The 20240-nt window shown below is 44.6% G+C and overlaps 1 protein-coding gene across 1 annotated transcript in view; it reads right to left on the bottom strand.

Annotated features, from left to right (window-relative positions):
• Positions 1-1773: 1773 nt before the first annotated feature.
• The window catches only part of znf385a (zinc finger protein 385A), a 56223-nt gene continuing 37756 nt past the window's right edge, over positions 1774-20240 (bottom strand). Inside the window, exons 4-8 of the mRNA XM_069659956.1 lie at positions 17445-17619; positions 10098-10457; positions 5569-5753; positions 5374-5466; positions 1774-5058 (exon numbers count right to left, since the gene is read on the bottom strand). Coding sequence (XP_069516057.1) covers positions 4810-5058; positions 5374-5466; positions 5569-5753; positions 10098-10457; positions 17445-17619 — 1062 coding nt within the window. The 3' untranslated portion in view covers positions 1774-4809. The remainder of the gene's footprint in view (positions 5059-5373; positions 5467-5568; positions 5754-10097; positions 10458-17444; positions 17620-20240) is intronic.

Below are 20240 nucleotides of genomic sequence, written 5' to 3'. Positions count from 1 at the left end.
TTACTATAGGAGCAACTGTACAAAGTGGTGTAGGTAGTGACTGGACTGCATTATAATAAGAGATGTTTCTTATAATCTGCGTCCCAAATGTATGTAAAAAGGGCAGAAGAAAAGTGAAACACCTCTATATAGTTTGGCAGAACAACAACTTTAACTCTAGCCTCAATAATAAATATTTAACTTAAGTAACACATTTCTAACAATGTCACCAAAAATGGAAACATTATTGATTTGTTAACAACAACAGATAAACTAGAATGTATATATGAAAACAGAATCTTTTTGGTATCAGAAGCGGGATTGTTGGTAGCAGGTGCTAATAGTTTTTAAAGAACAAATAATAAGATCGAGATTCACTTAACCCTAGGGTATACGATTGAAATTAAATATACAACACAACCTCAATTATGTACATTACTTCTGAACAAGAAAACATAGAAATATATCAAACAATTTAAAACAATCAAGATCCAAATCAAAGTCACCACAAAAAGTATCTGTGGGTTTACAAAACATGCTGCGAGCGAAAAGCAGATAATCTAATGTTACTATGGAAACAGCAGTACACAACTCCTGCTAGCTAGCAGCTGCCTGCCAGCTGTAGCTAGCGTTAGCCAGAGTCGCACAGCACAGGACAGAAGTACCTAACGTATATCTCAACACGCTAACTTACTTTTATTGCAGCTCAGTTAGACAGTCCTCTTCTTCACCAACCTCTTCATCGTCCTCAATATCGTCCATTTGTCGCAACGCTATGTTTGCAGTCAGTATCCACATTGTTGGAATTAGCCTTCTATGATCGTCACCACCAACACCTACTTTCCCTCGTTTATTAGCGATAACAAAGGTAACTTTCCATAACCAGCTGATTAGCACGGACTTATTGTATTTCTCTGAAGAGATTTAACACTTGTAGTAACTCCTAAAATAGAAACTTTTAGACCAACGTAAGATTTTTTCTCCTACACGTTTATAACCAACCATCCAATCTGCAACACAAACAAGCGGCAAAGGTCCACGGTCATCATCACTTCCGTCACTGAAACGTCATTACGTAAAAAAAAATTTAAAAAAAAGATTTTATTTAGGTTTTTTATATTCATAAATATACATATATAAACTCCAGAGCGAAGTCTACAGTTTTTAATCCATAATTTTTTTTTCATCAAAAGAATTACTTCAAGGAGAATGGGAGGGGGCGGGGCTTACGACCCTGTTAGTCCTCCACCTTCCGCCCCCATTTTTGTCTTGAGCTGAGAGCTTCATATAATTTTCAGAGGCCTTAGAAGGTAAATCTGTCCATTATTTTAAAAGTGATGTAAGAAAAGTCTGAAAAAAGTTTGTAAAATTGAGGATTAGAATAGTATTCTTCATGTTTTCATACAGGTTCCAGCAATTATGTCATCATGGGACAAATTGTCTCCATGGACAATTTAGTATTGGTTTTGAAATCCACTAAAAGCCCTGCATTTACAGTATTTATAATAGTTTACTATTATAACTAAAGTCAATGAGCAAGTCACCCTGTTCTTGTCAATAAACTCTCGGGATATATATTCCCCTGATGATATCATATCAGTGAATGAAAGTGATTCAAGCTATTTCGGGGTGCATTTTACTCTGAGAGATCCTGCCTATACATGTATAAGAGACACTGCATGAGACATTTCTATTTTCTCCATGACCCATGACATTCAAGGTTGGACCACACAATAAGTGATTCATAAAAGAAACCCAGAAGACATTTTGTTCATTTAATGATTTATTGACATTTACTTTTTTTCCCACCATGGTTTCTCTCAATACCAAGAGTATTGACCATAAAGTTTATTTTTCATTAAATTACATTTATAATGTTTTACTCACATACACATTTATTGTTTAATTTTCTTATTGCAATAAACAAGAGTAGCCAGAATGAGTCAGATATTGCTACAATTCGCCATACAAACTCTTTGTCCCCCTCTGACAATGAAATTCAAAAATAACTTTATTGGCAAGACAAAATTACACCGTAGCCTCTCCATCTCTCTCTCTGCTGTGGGAGAGGCCGAGGGCAGAATAAGGCTAAGGCTAGTAGCCTAAACACAGCTAACATGAAATACCTGCCCAGAAAATCTAACATTTATTTCCCATATGTGAATAATGAGGATGAATCAGTAGGAATTACCACATCATGAACATATCAAGGACAATATGAACATATCCGTGGTGCTGCTACTTGGCTGACCAGGGACAAGATTGCAATACTTTAATTAGGTTCAGTCATTGATCAAATCTCTGATTTAATCCAGAATGATTGATCAATCTTCCCATTATTGTGTTAGGCCACTTTAAAAGTCCAGGTTGCCTCTGTCTCTGATTGGTGGGAAGTGGGGAGAGAGCAGGTCCCAACACACACTAGAATACATATGGTACACACACCAACAGGAAGGAGAGCACAGACCCTGGAGTAGTTTCTCACTCGTTAATTAAACTCTGTAAAGAAGGTTTTCGTTCAGCAACAAAAAGAGCACGACGGTGGAAGCTGACGTGAAGCCAGCTTCTTCTTTAAGTAATGGCAAAGATAATGTTCCTCATGATTTTCACTTAAACACATTTCTCACACACAGAAAAAAAAAATGCAACTCAGTGAGTCCAACTCATACATCTAGCTTTAATCCCTTGATACCTGGCGTTGTACCCTGTTCCCCAAGCAGAGATTACCATAGTAAGAAGGCCCTTTAATATGAAGGGTCGGTCCCTAAGCCCAGCTACACCTCTGCATCTCTCTGTGCATCTCTCAGTCCCTGCGAGGGCTTCTACTCCACATGGAAGAACAGAAAAGTCTATCAGCTGGCTGCTCCCAGGTTACACATGACTCCAGACAACATGTCACAACATGTCACAATGATAACAAGTCACTCTGATAAAAATTGCTCATTGCATTGCAATATTCAGACAAAGGTAAGACATTAGAGCTCATTGCTTCTCAATGAAAGGGCACAGTGTACATCTCGTTCAGAAAAGGGTGATCGTTTGCTGCTGCTGAGCTAGCTTTTGTAGCTCCCCGCTGAGACAGTCGGCCTGCCTCAACACTCATATATTATACCATCAATCATCCCACCCTTCTCTTCTTTTCCCTTCATCTCTCAGGTATTAACATTTCCTACCTACAAAAATATTTTTATTGTCTTTTCTATTTTCCTCTTTTTTATGTGTGATATAAATGCAAAAACCAACAGTCCAAACCAAACAAAACAAAGTGCTCACCAGTCTTTGTAAGAGAAAACAAATCATGGTGCGTTTCATGGCTTTCAGTTGTAAGACAGGAAGTTATCGATGGATGCCTCGAGCTGGACGTCTTGGCTCCCGCTCTTGGCGGCCCTCGCTGGGCTACTGGCTCGGTTGTCACTCCAGCTCAAGATCATTTCTCCAAGAATGTGTTTGGCTTTCATCTTCCTCTCTATAATTTGTTCCCTTTGAGCGTTTATGGTTGCCAGTGTCGATGTGCCCTCTGCTATACACTCATATAACCCTTTGGAGACGGGGGAGGTGAAGAGGAGGAGGATAGGGCAGGAGTGGAAGAGTTCAACCCCGATGATGCAGAGGCCTGACCCTGCAGGATATTATTGCGAGGCCACATGCTGTAACTAGATAAATACATCAGTACACAGGGTCACACCTTATTCATACCTCCTCACCCACACAGTGAATAAAGAGCAGGATGACGTGAGGCGTCAAATTGCTTCTTTTTGAAAGCTAAGTGCGAACAGATGTGTCGCTGAATAGGTTTGAACTGTGCTCTCATCAGTGGAGTATTTCTCATTACAGATTATTGCCATCCAACACAATGAAAGCTAAAGATCAAATGCAGCAGTACAGTATGTGACTTCTGCAGCTTCACCCTTTAGTGAGGCCCTTCTCTGACTGTGATGGAGGTTGGCAGATGTGCCCTGTAGCAGTTTTTGTTGGTACAGTCTATTTTAAAACACAGATTCGTTTGGGCTTGTGTGTGTCTGCATGCTGCCCGGGGTGAATCCATCCGCTGACCCATGCCAGCCCTCCTTTCACCTCACCCTCTCAGGAAATGACAGGAGAGCGCAATCCCCCACAGTCACTTTTCTGCTCTCTGAACCCCCCCTACAACCATCAGACGTGTTCAGATGCGGCTCCCACCTGCCTGTCAGCTGAAGTCATGTTGTTCCAAGCGAGGACCTAGTGTCACAAACGGAAGAGTTGCTGGCCTCCAGCGCAGAAAGGGACATGTACAGTACCGAGGAGGCCGCCACAGCTACATGTGGCGCTAACAGCAGAGACCGATGGAAGCAGCTACCCTACTGACATAACATTATTGTCTTGGTTTTTGAGGTGCATAGGATGAGAAGAACACGTTGAGCTGTGATGACAGGAGAAACCCCAACCTGGCCCAGAATAACTATGTAACACTACATGTGGATTAATGTTTCTAGAAAGGTCTGCGTGTGTTTCTTCTGTAGCTATGAGGCGGCCATGACGGGGCCACAGTGCAAGGGAGAGAGACCAGGGAGGGCGAGAGATGTACAAGGGAGTTCAATGCATAATGAAAATCTCTCCTCTCCTCATTCCATGTACGGATCACTCAGAAGTCTTTGAAATGAAGGGAGAGTTTCAGGTAAAGGGAAGAACATAAACTTCTAGTGCAGTCCGCTGCTCCTTTCCCTTGTTTTTCTCTCAGTTTGATATCTAAATGGTTGGATTTTTTTTGTCCCCTATCAATTGCTGTTTGTATCTTCACAGTGTGCTTTTGGAGTGGCTGTTCCTGACTGGCCGAGGTCAGAAGGTGATGTGTCAGTAGGGGGAGAAGAGGATCGGTCCGTGGGTGGTGCGGATGGGCCCGGGGGCGGGTCTCAGGATGGCGTGGCTGAGAGGCGGGCCTTGCAATAAGTGATGGTGCGGATGGGGTTGGGGAGCTGCCGCACGGAGAGCCAGCTGGTTCGAAGACGCTGCGGCGGCCATTGCTGCAGCAACAGCCAAGGGGTTCGGCAAGAGCCCTGCACCCAAAGCTTTGGTGAGATCCTTGGAGAAGGTCAAAGAGGACTGCAGACAGAAGAGAGAGGAGACAAAAGAGAGAGGCGCGAGAATTATTAGTTCCAGAAGGTCAGCACATGGAGGGGAAACAGATATAGACCATAATGCTGTAATGCAGATGTTTCTTCTCAGATGAGATTTTCAGAAGAAGGGTTAAGTCAAAAACAGAACTGGCGAGCATTTGTAGGGATCAAATCAAAGCGCTCTAACTCTAAGGCCCTGCAGACCTTCTGTTCTCCATTATCACTGTCCGTCTGATTTGTGGGTCTCAGGTTTGCTGCCCGAGTCACAGTCAGAATTCAAGATTAAAACTTGAAAGGTTACCGTCAGATCAGCTCCCCTGTGCTTCTTGTGTCGGCTGAGGAGGGGGTTAGGCTTGCCCGCCATGCCGTCCCGGTGCCTTCGACTTGATATGTGCTGGAGGAAAGAACACAGGAACAGGAAAGTTATCCTCATTTTCAAGGATCAATTCTGAATAAGCAAAGGACAGTTTCTGGACACACAGTTTCTTTCTCGTACCTGTTTGAGTTGCAGTTCAGAGTTGACCCGCACATTGCAGATCTCACAGTGGAAGGTTCGTTCCTGAGTGTTGGGGTCCACCGGCCCCCCTCCCTGCTCTCCACTGGGCTTGGGGCCCAGACGAGGATACGCCTTGATGGGGCCCAGCCCGCTCCGTGCTTCCAGGATAGTTTTGTGTTTGGTTCCTGCAGACAGACAGACACACACAAAGCACAGGTCAGAATTGCTATGAACCAAGCTGGAATGATTATTTACAAGCTGGTAGAATAGATTGAAAACATACGTATGAGTCATGCTGTTTCCATCTGTCTGAAATAAAACAAATCTGGAAGAGTGTTTCTTTGCAATGCAACTCACTAATGGAGAAACTGTGACAGTGATGAACATCAGGCATAAAATAAATGTACCACTGGCTTGCTTCTCCAATAACTCACCACATGTGCACAACACACAGAGCACGCTCCTGGATAAAGTTGCAGTGCTATGTTTCTACCACTAGAGGGCGGCATCGAGACAGCTGTGCTCTGTGAGATGAACTCAAAGCCCTCTCTGTTGTCCATATAATATTAATTGGTTGATAACATTTGATTCGGAGGAGTGGGTGAGGTAAGGTCATAAAGTGTGCACTGCAGTAAATTATATCAGTACAAGTGCCAACATCAATGACAGAGCTGAACCACTGAACCCTCTCTGTCACGATCAATAATTTTCACTGTAAATGTCAAAGTTTGGAAATTTAGGGGCGAGTTATTATGAGGAGCAGGACGGTCTGCTCTGAGGATGGAATCGCAGTCAGCTTGTGATCATGACACCTGTACTTTTTACGATAGCACTAAATATTTATGTGATGAAAACGCACTATTTTAACAAGCTATAATAGCTGGGGAATAAGCTTTATGCTGTATGCTGTACAATTTGATAGGGCCGTGTTTCATATATAGTGCTGATATGGGCATGTTTTAGTCAGACCAGACATATAAAAGTCAAAGCAAAAAATTGTAAGAGGTCTAATGTCATCCATCCATTATCTATACGGCTTATGCTGTTCAGGGTCACAGGGAGCTGGAGCCTATCCCAGCTGTCATTGGGCGAGAGGCGGGATTACACCCTGGACTGATCGGCACTAAATCACAGGGCTGACATGTAGAGACAGACAACACTTCATGCTCACAGTCACACCTACAGGCAATTTTATAGTAACTAGAGAACCTAACGAGCATGTCTTCGGACTGTGGGAGGAAGCCGGAGTACTCGCAGGGAACCCACTCATGCACGGGGAGAACATGCAAACTCCTCACAGAAAGACCCACCAGGTCCAAACCGGGATTTGAACAAGGAACCTTCTAGCTTCTGTCAGATTAAAGACGTGCACCTGCTTAGAAAATAAGTTGTAAACAGTGGTGATGCTAGTTTTACGCATTTACGTGCACTGTTTTTTTTATTTAAACATGTCCAACTCCTGGTGGCTGAATTTAGAGACTGCATTTCCCTTCAAAGTGGACAACAGCAGGAAGTGAGCAAGAAAAGTTTCTCATTAAGTAATCACATTTTTAGTCATGACCCGATCATAAACACCCCAATCTCCCGCCCCCGTTTCCTGCTATGCCTCTCTACACTCATAGCAAAGCATCCCGCTGTCATTGGCTCTGACTTTGAGCCACTCTCTCAACCCCCTTTGAACAGAGTTAAGGTTACAGAGAGGGAGAGAATGCATCAGGGGGGGGGTGGGTGGAGGGGAACATGGAGGCTGTGGGCTCCACTGGGGAAGAAGGGGCTGGAATGACAGATTTCGCTCGTGGCCAGAAATGTGCTCTTGGGGTGTTTCTTTTCGCTTTGTTCTATTTCGGTCTGACAATGGATGGCCCAGTGGATTTTTTTTTTGTCTTTATAAGGTTGACTCAGTGTCAACCCACACACAAGCAGACAAGGCACATTTGAAAACACAAACGGGTTGACAGGAAACAGTTGTGTAAATGTTGGAATAACACAACATACACATCATACTTTATCTTTATTTTGTCTTTTTCTCTCTAAGCAACGCTCGCTGCTCGTATCTCCATGTCTGCACATGTGCATTTAGTTTTGGCCCCTTCTAACAGGCACAGTTTTGATTTTGAGAATGAGTTGGGGTGATTGCTTCCAGATCATTCCCCTCATCGAGTTTCAGCCGTTTCAACTCGCAGTCATCCAGGGGTTGAACTTTGCAGCCAGTGAGCTGACAGCAGGCTGCTGCCTCTGGGTGTGATCTCTTTTATACTTACATGTGTTTGTATATTGTAAACATGTGCGGATGTAACACAAATGTATTGTTGTGTCAATCAATTAACCACAATTGTTTCAATGATTTCCCCTCTATCAGCTTCAGCTTCATCCTTGTGGTATTTGTCTGCTTTCAAGTCGGGCTGAGCTTTGCCAAACATGACTTAAGGCATGTAGGATACAGTTACACAGAGTCAGTCCCTCTTTGTCTGTTGTGTTATTCTTCATGTGTAGGAGAGTGTGTAACAGCCCAAAATAAAGACTGGAGGTCAGCAGAAACAAAATGTCCTCAGAGGGAAACAAGGTCAGAAGGAGAGCGGTGCTGTCAGGGCATGGAGGATGAAAGCAGGCAGCGGGAACCTGAGGGCTGTTTGCAGCCCTGAGAAAGTGTCGTCATGTGTGAAAGCTGCCTGACACAATGTTCAAGCTGCTATTGTGTAGTGAGCTCACCCACATAACATCCTATTTTTCTCTTATTCCCCAGCTTAAATCCCTCATGCAGCGGTTACCGTCCTCCTCTGCAACTTTTTCAAGTGGAAGGCTCCGGGCTATAGGAAACCGTTTTTATGCTGCGCGCTGCAAATGAAAAGACAAATCATGAATGTTTGAGATGGGGAGAGTTTTGTTTTAGATAATCAGAAAATGTGTGGGTGAGAAAGTGGAGAGTGTTAGCTGAGTGAGATGCACTAGTGAGGCACTTTGACGGAGCTCATGAAACCAGGAGACGAGTGCTGGGTTACATCGGTCGAGCTCGTCGGTGTCAAACAGATCAGTTGTCTGCTGAGCCGTGTTGCTTTCAGTGCCCTCTGCTGGGTCACAGTCAAGTCAACAACTGAGATGGTTACACTGGCAGTACGTGATAATATGTGATTTATTAATAAGTAAATATCTCTCAATATTTTCATGGCATCACTGGAGGGATTATATCTACAAAACTGAAATATTGATTCACTATTTTGGACGCAAATTCAGAAACACATGCGTAAGTCCAAAACAAATGCAACGACGGAAACGAACTGCACATGAAATAAACGTGCTGCAAAAGGCTGAAACAAATGCATTAACATCAGTGGGGAATGATGAATTTGACAGCGTTAGCATTACGCTAGCCAGCATATTTACAGCGAAGCTAAACTTGACTCTGACACTGGGAGTGATTAAGACACGATGGGGGAGATGAGTGAGAGGGATGTCAGGCATCTCCAGAGGCCTGAGCAGGGGTTCGTTTAGGGAAGCCTCGGGATACCAGGAGCCAAACACAGCAAGAAAACCACCAAGCTCCTGTCATCCCTGTCCTCAAATCAAACTCTGATGTTCTCTGACTGTATGGTAGTGGCCTGGCCATTATAAATAATCCTGTTACACCAAGCGCCCCCTACAGGCCTGGAGCACCTCCATTTGCATGTGTTTTTTGGGCTTGTGTGTTTTTGACTTTGCATTGTTTCCGTATTTGCAGTGTCTTTGATGTAAATGCATTTGTTTCAGCTTTTTGTTGCATGTTTTTTTAAAACTTGCAGCGCGTTTTTGAATTGCAATCGTTTCTGAATTTGCAGCCTGTTTCTTCTATTGGAAACCGTTGTAGCCGTTGCAGCACGACCGCCCTTGCCCAAAGTACATTTCTGTTTTAATTTATCCTTTGTGACCTTTAGTGTCACCTTACAATTTATCATGGATTACTTCTTCAGCTTTTTATGTAACTTTATGGTTATTCATTTACTTATTCAGATCAGATATGATGATGCTGATTGTTTGCAGGCCTGTAGCCACTCGCTGGCCTGCCTTTAAAGTGTTTGCCTGTTGAAGGTCTAGTACCGAAACGTTGCCAATAAATTTATTTTTGCAAGTCGACAATGTGTGGGAGTTGGCTTCTGTTACGCACCTGTCTTATGAAATAGATGTGCAAAGTATTTTTCTACTCTGAAATCTTCTCTCAGCCTAATAATAATAATTTTTATGCCTTCCAAAATAGTAACATTAACAACCATTGCACTCTTTTAAAAACATTGTTTTTTGTTTTCATTTCAGAAGGTCATAAAGACATATTTAGAAGTTGCTCTGAGGGTTTTCCTGGCAAAATTCATCTGCCAGACAGGGTTTGTTTCCAGTTAAAGCTGTGTGTGGTTTGAGTAAACAGAAAGGAACCCAACCAAAGCTGAAGTTCCTTCTCTGAAAAGTCCAGTCACAGCTAACCCCTCAGGATTTGCAGCTAATTGCTGCAAAGTGCACAAGCTTTACAATTTCTACCTATCAGAGCTCAAAGTATAACCCACCTTTGTTGTGAGCCTCCAGCTGTGACAAGGAGTTGACGGCCACCTTGCACAGCGAGCAGTACAGCAGCTTCTTGGCCTTATCCTCCTCTGTCTCCGGATTGGACGGGCTGCTGGAGGCCGGGGTCCCGGCGGCTCCTGAAACAGGGGGTCCAGTCCCCGGCTGCTCTGAACTGGCGCTGCCATTGCTGCAGCCTGGAGAGGAGGAGGAAGGAGGGATCAAGGGAGGAGTGGGGATGGGCAGGAGGGGGCACACTGAGGGCACGGGGGAGTCCATGGGCGGAGTAGGCGGGGTGGTAAGAGGTGGGAGGGGCCCCGGGGCCAGCAGGGGCACGTTTAACTGTGACAGAGGCCGCGTTTCATCTGCAAAACAAAAACAGGACAAAGAAAGAACGTCAGATACAATGTGGAGAAAATCAAAAAACTGTTTTTGTAGTTAAAACATTACATAACTCAAACCGTAAAGACTGAAATAAACTAGTTAAACCACATTTATAGACACTCCCTGTCGCATGTGCAGACCAGTCTGCTGCGTAGATCAGACAAACCAACACAAAGCGCACGCAGACGGAAGCGCTTTATATTTCCCACTGTATACGCCATAACTGTTCAAAAGTCTCCCTTTTAATTAACTTTCACATAAAGCAGATCAGAGGAGCACAATGTATGTCCCATGTGTGTAAAGAGAGGGGAACATGTTTAATATGTTTCTCGGCTTTTTGAAGTTCTCGAGCCGACCGCTCACTGATGTGGCCTCGTCTTATTGAAGCGTTTCCACAGGGAGAAACAGGAAACAGATATTTTCTCCCTCTGCGTGTTTTGGCTGCACACACACCTGTTGTTTTTGGATGAGGTTGAAGCAAAAAGGCACATGCTTGGTCAAAGGGCAAGAAAGTCCAAAGATATTATTTAGTGCGTTCTGTTTTTGCTTTTGTTTTTGATTGTATGACGCCCTCTTTTGTTTTTCCCTAACAGAACATGTTTATATATACATTTCCAGGCACATGTTTCTGGTCAGCCGCTCCGACACGTAATGCCGTCGGTATTCACTAAGCAGTGGGTGTTGGCTGGATAAAGAAGGCCCCCCTAATTTTGGGTGGGGTATTCAGAACTCCCCCCCAATCAGAAGGCCCTTCTCCAAACTCCACAGGATGTAGCGCCAAGGACAGGCCGTGGAAAAGCCCCACTGGATTATGGTATTTCAGGGATAACAGGGAGTATTTGTGGGGAGAAAACAAATATTGACTTTAAATGCTCAATTTCCTTTGAGGGATTCCTCCGTGCTTTGTCATCGTGTCACATTGCACTCTCCACCGGGCCGTGATATGTATCCATGTTTTCCTTAAGTCGTGCGCTCTGTTAGTATATGATTATTTTTGTACTGTAGACCTTAAGTGCAGCTTTTGCGTTGCGTCATTTCTAATGAAGATGCCAATGCGAGTGCTTTCCATTCCACGGCTGTCCAAGATCAAAATTTCCTTCTCTTTCCGTATTGGAAGTTTCCAGCTGCAGAGCTGCTGGCTGCTCGGAGCGTTTGTCAAACAGATGTTTTGTTATAAAGTTAAAAAAAAAGGGACTATTTCTTTTCTTTACGGCACAGAGGAGTCCTTAAAGCAGGCTTGGATTAAGGTGCAGTGTGAGGGTAAGCGCTCATAATGTGCTTACACTGCCAGATTTCTAACGCCGCTGGTTAAGGTGATTGCAAAGATTGTACCCGCAGGTTCAGGAAGGCAGAGAAGCTGAAGACGTGTTGCCCACACACAGACACACACACAGACACACATACACATGACTTTAATTCAATGCTGAAAACAAACCCAAGAATCCACAGCGTCCTTAACATGTGGTTTTAGTTAGAATCCAGAGCTGAGGAGTAGAGAGGGCTGGCCAAAATAGTAATGAGGGATTTCGTGATCCATGATGGCCTGGAGGTCTGCCATACCGAACCTTCACATCCAGTCGCTGTTTCACCTCATACCACAGTGAACGTCTCATACACTCATCCCCCTTACAACAAGTTCAGCTTGAGGCTAAACCCTCAGGCCCTCACCACCCGAAACTATGACTTCTCTGAGCTGCAAAGTGTTCCTTTTTTTTCATATTTACAGGCTCAAATGAAAAGCATGAAAGATTACTTATTCTCTTAGAGTGGTAGCAGAGACAAATTGGTATGTTTTTCTTGCCCTGAGAAATTCCACTGTCAGAGTTACTTGATCCTCCAGAAACAGGGATATGCTGTAAGTCTAATTAAACATTGATAAGTCAGTTAGCTGACAGTCTCTCCTGAGAGCTGGCCTCACAGCCAAACAGAAGAAGGCAGCATTCTCTGGGAGAGGTCAGCAGAGGCAGATAACTCAGTCCAGATGCTGGACACTATAGACTGGTGCGTCTGCATTGCCTTAATCCACGTCAGGAAATTAAAGCTATGGATAGCATGCGGTCCATGGGAGGAGGTATTGTTGCTGAGGCCGTGGGATTTGATACAGACTCGTTCAAATTCCATGCAAGAGAACTGGTGGTGTTTGCTCCAAAAGTCAAAGTTCAGCGCGATTCTTTGAAGGAGCAGTTTGTGGGATTTAGTTGCATCAAGCAGTGAGGATGCAGAAGCAACCACAACCCCTCCATGCCAGTAGGAGAACCTACTGTCCAGCAAAGCTAGCAAAAACACAAAAGGCCCAGTGATTCTTTTATCTGTTCTGATATACTGAATTCTGGGGCAGCTGTGGCCCGCATCAACGCGCTAATTTTCGGTGGGAAAGGGGAATCACATTCACACTTACAGGTGTCACCAATGAACCTAACGAACATGTCTTTGGACTGTGGAAGGAAGCCGGAGTACCCGGAGGGAACCCGGAGGCCCACTAGGAACCTTCTAGCTGTGAGGCGACAGCGCTAACCACTGCATCACTGTGCAGCCCTTACTTATGAATATAATATGCAATTCCTGCCAATAGATCCCCCTAAATCTTACCCAGTACAAAAATATCTGATGTAGAATTAGCATACAAGACAGTATATTAAGGAGTTCTTATGTGTGCAATGTTATGAGGGCTATGTGTAGGTGGAATATTATGTATTGACTGATAAATAATGCTCGGTTTAAACCAAGGGAAACATATTACAGAGGCTGACTTGTTTGGCACAGGTCTGGCCTACTGACTGTGTGTGTGTGGTGTGTAGGTGGGTATGTTTCTATGTGTGAGAGATCAGAGGTTACTCAGGGATACTTCTTCGTCTAACACCAGTGCACTACAGCCCCCACCAAATACCCATGTTTAATGATTAACAAGCTACGAAACCCAATGCTGGCTTAGGTAGCCGAGCCTCATTCATAATGCAGTTGGGTGCATTTTTCCCAGTCTGGCCTGCATCTCGAACACACACCCAGAACTAGTTTCCAAGTTGTACACACATTAGTTTTATTAGACAGGCCTACTTATGTTGATTGTTCTGGGGATATTTCATCAAACAGCCCACTTTGGAGACATGAAAATTAAACTCCCAGGCCAACAACTACAACAGACTGAGCATGAAAACACTATCAGCTCTGTGTAACTGGATACTACAGTCACCTCACAGCCGTGCAACTCTAGCACTCACATGAAAGTCGTCTGTTTAATTGACCTTGGGTGTGTGTGTGTGTGTGTGTGTGCCTGTGAGTGTTTGTGTGGATAAAAGAGTGCTATAATATCAGGGTGGTTTTAACCGGGCCCTTCATTAGAGTGGGAGTGTCAGACAGCAGAGGGATAAAGCAAAAGGGGGAGAGGGGGGGGGGAGAGAGAGCTGAGCTTCTCTCCAAGTAAACAGCTGCCTCTCCATCACCCAAAGGCCCTGCCAAACCCTCAGCTCACCCAGCCAAATCCCTCTAAGCCAAGGGCCTCCTCTTTGAGGGCAACTCTGACCGCAAACCCTTTGAGGACTATAAAACATGTGACCTGCTCTGATAGCCGAAAGGTTAAGGAACCAACAGCATTCAAATGGGACGACATCACTGACCCTTTGTTGTTGGAGCCTTCAGCAAGGTCCTGACGTGTCCTGTTTACGGCCATCACTGTCGACTGCATTTGGTTAGTTAATGTGACGTGATGCAATATAAAAGAGAGGATAAAAACAATGCTAAACTTCTGTATCACATCCAAACGTCTCGAGAGAATGTGATATTGCGCAAAATCCCAGATCAACAAATAGACCATTGACGGGAAAAAACACTCATCAACAAATGCTGCTCTGTGTTATAGGAGGAGGAAGTGCACTGTGGGAAATCTTCTCCTTGTCCTCTTATCTGTGTGCGTGCGTGGACCTGACCAATTTGTTTATGTATGTGTGTGTGTGCATGAACTACGTGCATATCTTATGTGTTTATGTCAGTTGAAGGGTAACTACTACAGAGTGACCCGGGTCATTCTCCACAGGCCAAACTGCAGCATCCGTCCTCAAGACGCTACTTTCCCAGTTAAGGCCACGCACAGCTGCCTGCTCCCAGAGGTCTGTCCCCCTTCACCATGGAGCAGAGGGACAGGATCACGCTGAGGGCACACACACACACACACACACACACACACACACACACACACTCGTAAGCATGCAGGCAGGCCAGGAAGACACAAGGTTCCAGGGTCACGAGACAGAGCCTTGGATGGAAAAAGGCATTCTTTCACATGTTGCTACTTTCAGATCTCGATCATGGCAGGCTCCTCGAGCTCTGGATTGAAGGCTCCCTAATGGCGACCAGCCTGGAGCTGATCTCACGTCTCCAATGAGGGAAGGAGAGTGAAAAGGACTGGCCCTCTTACTACTCCGGGATCAGCTAAAAAGAAAAACTTTAGTGTTGTTTTTATGGATTGCACAGAAGAGCCAAAGACACAGATTTGCTAAGGCCTCTGCTATGTTGCTGCCTTGTGGCCTTTATTAGAGTTTCATCTTTTCATTCATCGTGTTTGCTCTGCGCCCTCCCGCCAATAAGCTTGAAATGTCTGGTAAACAGTCAGCTACAACATTTTTTGTAAATGTCAACAAAACATGGCCGGTCTATTCATTGCCTCATGTGCGATCCAAGGACAGAGTGGTGACACTGAGGGAATGGAAAATGCTGGGCGGGGACAGGAGAAGGGCAGAGGCGCAGAGGCCCGGCCTGTGAATTAAAGCTTGAAATAGGAGGATGAGCAAGACGTGGAGAGAGGAATACAACTGAGACAACACAGACGGGGCCAAAGAGGCACTGCTAAAGAAAGAGCCTGCGACGCCTCAACAATGCCTCGCATCCTCACCAACTAATACATTAATCCAGCAACAGTTAATTATTTTTCATTAGAATAAGATCAGCTGCTGTCTCGGTCCTCTCACATGCTGGCTTCGACTCTGGTCAATCAGACTTTAACACAATGGCATCATCTTTAATTTTCTCAGTAAATCCTCAGCACCAGCCTGGGCTCAGACCATAGCAGGAGTGAGGGCTAAAAGGGTCTTAAGCCCTCACTGAAAAAGGTCATATTATTTAAATATTATTTTTATATTTACATAATTAGCTGTAATAATTAAATCATATTTTTTATTTACCTACTGATGTCAAGTGAGGACAACCCTTGAACTTTGCTGCTTGTCATGCAGTTAAATTGGGGGGTTCGTATGGTTGCAAATGCAATTGAATGTGTTGGAAAAAATAAACATAAAGTTACTCAAGCAGTTTCTAGTTTAACAGTTTCTACAAATGTCAGATAAATTAAATAAGTTCTTGCTAATCAGCTGTTATGGACGGCGTGACTTTTGTTACCGATGAGATTCCAGCCATGAGGATGCTAACTGCTAACACGATGGACACTTTACGATACCAAACGTGGAGGATAATGAGGAGCATGAAGAGGACGGTGAAGAAAAGTACTGTCTGAACAAACTGTATTTATACTGTAAGTGAGCGTGTGAAGTTGAAAGTAAGCTAGTTCTGTCCTGTGCTGTTAGCTTTGGGCTAACATTAGCTACAGCTGGCAGGCAGCTGCTAGCTAGCAGGAGTTGCTGTTTCCATAAAGATCTTATATGCAACTGCTTTACCATAAAATATTCAACTCAGGACAGGGCTACTGTCTTCTTACTCCCTGTTGAAAGATTTGTACATCCTCAAATGCTTTCTGTGGTGACTATGAATTTGTGATTGTTTATAGTTGTTGTAGTGTAGTTTTTGAATGAATTTAATGGTAACATACAGACATAATTGTGCTTCTGTACAGCACAGCGTAGTTACATGCATTTCAATTTGATATAATTATATCTCTCTTTTTTTGTCTATCTGACGTTGTGGCTATAGGTGTGGCACTTCTTAGGCGTGTGCAAATACACACACAAACATATGCAGACCACAGTAGGCTCCTGGAAAATATGCCAAGAACCTGCCACCAGGCCATGCCATGAGTGCTGTGTGCCAACTCACCTGCTCACAGTTTGACAGTTTGACATCGCTCAGCTAAACAAAGCATTTGTGTGATTAGCCCGGGCTTATACCGAGGCTTGTCTGTGGTTCAATAGTGATGCTTCTACTTTGATCAGCCCGTCAGTCACAAAGCAGGTCACCAGACGTTTGTTTAGTCTTCTGCTCTCTCTGCCATTCAACAAGAATTGCTTTTATGAAATTGAGTTATTTGTTTGAACTATGCACTATCCTCATAATTGTTTTATCCAGGCAGGCCATATTTCCAGTGGAAAAAGAAACGTTTGGTTTTAATGAACTCGGTTAAAAGTAGATGCAATGAATACATATTGAATTTTCAGTTTGCGCCAGGATGTCAATTTAAACTTATTGGAAAATGGGGTCAGAGTCTTCAGCGTTAGTAAAGTTTTCCTATAAACCTGCCTCATGTCATTCAACTGATCATCGTCTGTTTTCATCAAGCGTTTGCCAGAAGTTAACCATAGCTAAATTCAGACTGACTTGGAACGACTCCTTTGAAGGCTCAATCTAATTTCTCAGTGCAATTTCACGTGTCCCGGGCAGCAGAAAATAACTTATTGCTTCATCTGTGTCCCACTTTCAAAGTAACTTTCTCAGTGTTCATATATGTGAATATGTCCAAAAATACCACAAGTAGTGTCTAGCTGGGGGTTTGTTGTTGGTCATAAGCTCTGCTGGAACCACATCAGACCACACAGAAAGCCGAGATGCTCCCAAGAACAACAACACACTGCAAAGCCGCTGTGATTACAGGCCTTTTGTTATTCTTGCATATTTTCCATCTAATTTTCCAGCAAAAACGATAACGCTCCAAACATCCAGCACGGACTGAAAACATTATTGCTAACACAAAAACTCAACCACTTTTTTCCCCCTATTTTCACTCCTGTTTGTTATTTCTGCTCTCTCACCGGCTTTGCTCGCTTCGCTGTCTGGGCCGGTGCCAGCGGCTCCGGGGGGAGACGGGGAGGAGGTCGGGGGCACAGTTTGAGGCTTGTCCCCATCTTGAGGACGACTCTTTGAGGTCTCGATGCCTTTGACTCTCCTGGCATGGCGGTTTCCTTTGTAATGGGCTTCTGCCTGGCTCTGTAGAAGACAAACACACAGAAAAAACACGTTAATTTCGTAAGAAAACTCCCAACAGGTGAATAAAACATTGCAGGCTGGATTCGACTTACTGTTACTCCTGCATACGCTTGCATGCATGTCATTATAATGGCGTGTTATTCAATATACTCAGGGGACTGGAGACAGCAGGCAGGTTTACAGCACATAGATGGATTACAAGAATAAGAATGCAGTGTTGTTGTGATGAATACTTTACAACCTGTGTGTTCCAGGTTTTCAAATTAACAATAAATGTATCATTAAATATATCCAAACATACAGTTCATCTGTTTCTCTGCAGTGAACATAACTTTACATACATCCTCTGCAGTCTAAACCTGGACCCAGGCCCTGACAGCACTTGGCTCCAGCTTTCATTAGTACAGCCACGCTGACAGACATGCTGAGAGGGGTTGAACTCGGGGTCAGTGGGATGCCACACCATCGACCTAGAGGGCCCATAAGTCCTACAAAGACACTACCCTCCCTGCTAAACATGCACACATCATTACAGTACATATTATCAATGGGAGGCTGGCATAGGTGGGAGCCTACAACATAAATAATGTGATCGCCCTCAGCTGCTCACTGAGCAGGGTCAGGCCTCTGCACAATCCCAGACTTAATTGCCGGCCTGTGTAGTGGTCAAAATCTAAATATACAAGCTGCCAGGCAGCAAAGTAATATCTCATAAAGAGCTAAAAATGGGGATGCAGGGACAGAAGATCATCCGGCACAGAATGAAAAACAGTGCAGTGATCTATTACAGAAGCCTGTACGGCTAATCTCCTGATGAAAAGCTAGCTGCTAGCTAATGTGTTTGCTCGGAGAGTAAACAGAGGTGAGTCATTCCTCAGCAGACTACTGTGACATCAGGGAAGTCTGTCTGCAGCTGATGTGTGTTTGTGTGGCTGCGCAGAGATATGTGAGGCGGGGACAACATGGCGGATGAGATGCAAGGTTGCTATACTGAGCTGTCGCCAGCCGTCTAGCTTCACAGTGTGATCACGAGCGAGCACACATAGGTAGGGGGTGCTCATGTGACCCTATTTGCCAGCTGTTCGCAGGTTCTTTATCTTCCCTCTATCTTGGTTTAAGTGTCTCTATATTAAAATATAAAGAGGCTTTTTGCTGTTCAGTAGTGCACTTGAGTCAGATAGCTCCCTGCTACTTCTACAAGTAGATGGAGCAGATGTTCACGCCATGTGCTGTGCTGGCCAAATATTGTTTGTATCAAGGGGCCAATGATGAAGATGATTATTAAGTGGCTGGATTACTGTTAGTTGCTGGGGAGAGACATGGTCTTGAAGAGCGGCTGACAGCTGCCGTAGGTGCTGAAAGGCTGGGAGCATGCGACTGACACTTACGACATCGGACTGACCACAGGCTCAGGGGTGGGAACAGATCGGCTTGGCATAGGAGGCGAGGGGTGACGAGTGAAGTTTTTAAGTGTATGTTTGCTATACCATGTGGCATCCAGGACGTGAGCTGGCACCGTAAACCTGGCTGTAGTGATCAAAAAGATCACGTGTTTCTTTTAAATCATGATGACAACCTGAGCTCGAGATAAAGTAGACCCTCTGTAACTGGACCCTGTCAGAGGGGTCTTAAGGAGCTGCTGCAGCAAAGCCAGCAGATCAAGGCGGACGGGGAGATGTGGGTGGGTAAGGGGGCTGCCGAGAGAGGAGTGATCTCTGAGATGAAAAAAGGAATGAAGGGAGATAGAGAGGTAGATGGCGGCGCACAGAGGCTCTCTTAACCTCTCTAAACAAGCCGAGGGGATCGACTGCCAGGCGGCTGAGTATCAGTGTGAGGTCCTGGATGGCGAGAAGGGGAAGAGAATGAAAGGAAGATGAAAGAAAAATAGTGACACGAGGGAGTTACAGGACAAGGAAGGTGATGTAAAAAGCTGGACTGACATTTGGAATGATTTGACAGAGACAAGTAGAGAGAAAAAGCTGCACCACATGATCCTGTGACGCCTGTGTTTCATTATGCAGAGGGTGCAAACTGAACTAGTGCTTTCCAGCAAGACATTCTGAGGGGGGAAGCTGTAATGTTACTGCACAACTACAGCTGCAGATCCAGATGAGGAAAAAGAGGAAGGAGTTAAAACTGGGAGAAAATGACAAATAGAGTTGGATGATAAAAAAGGAGGAAATAGAGTGAGGGGGGGGGAGGAGAGAGCTGGGAAGAGGAGGAGGATAAAGGATGCATATGAGCGTGGTCTTGCTGCAGCAGCTGTGACGTTGGTCAATGCAGGGCGACGGAGTCTATGATGTCACTAATGCAGCACGCCACCAAGGTTATTCTGCATAACCGTTTAACACCTCACACCACCGCACAACGCAGGGACAGTGGGGGCAAAAACCCTCCCCCTATCCTTTCCTCCACTCCTCTCCAAGTCTCCTCCCTCTCTCCCACTTTCCCAAGATGCACCGGGGCTGTCAGAGCCAGACACTAATCCATGCCCTTGACGAATGCATCTTATAATAAGTAGTGGCAGGCAATTTTAGGCATTTCCACACTGTAAATAATGCAGCATCAGAGAGGGAGACGGGCAGAGCGGGGCGGGTGGAGGTTGCAGAGCGAGAGACAGG

This window comes from Semicossyphus pulcher, unplaced genomic scaffold (genome assembly GCF_022749685.1).
Source record: "Semicossyphus pulcher isolate SPU_LCO1_2020_fin unplaced genomic scaffold, fSemPul1.0.p SCAF_13, whole genome shotgun sequence".
Taxonomy (NCBI): domain Eukaryota; kingdom Metazoa; phylum Chordata; class Actinopteri; order Labriformes; family Labridae; genus Semicossyphus; species Semicossyphus pulcher.
This window is presented reverse-complemented; position numbering and strand designations above follow the sequence as displayed.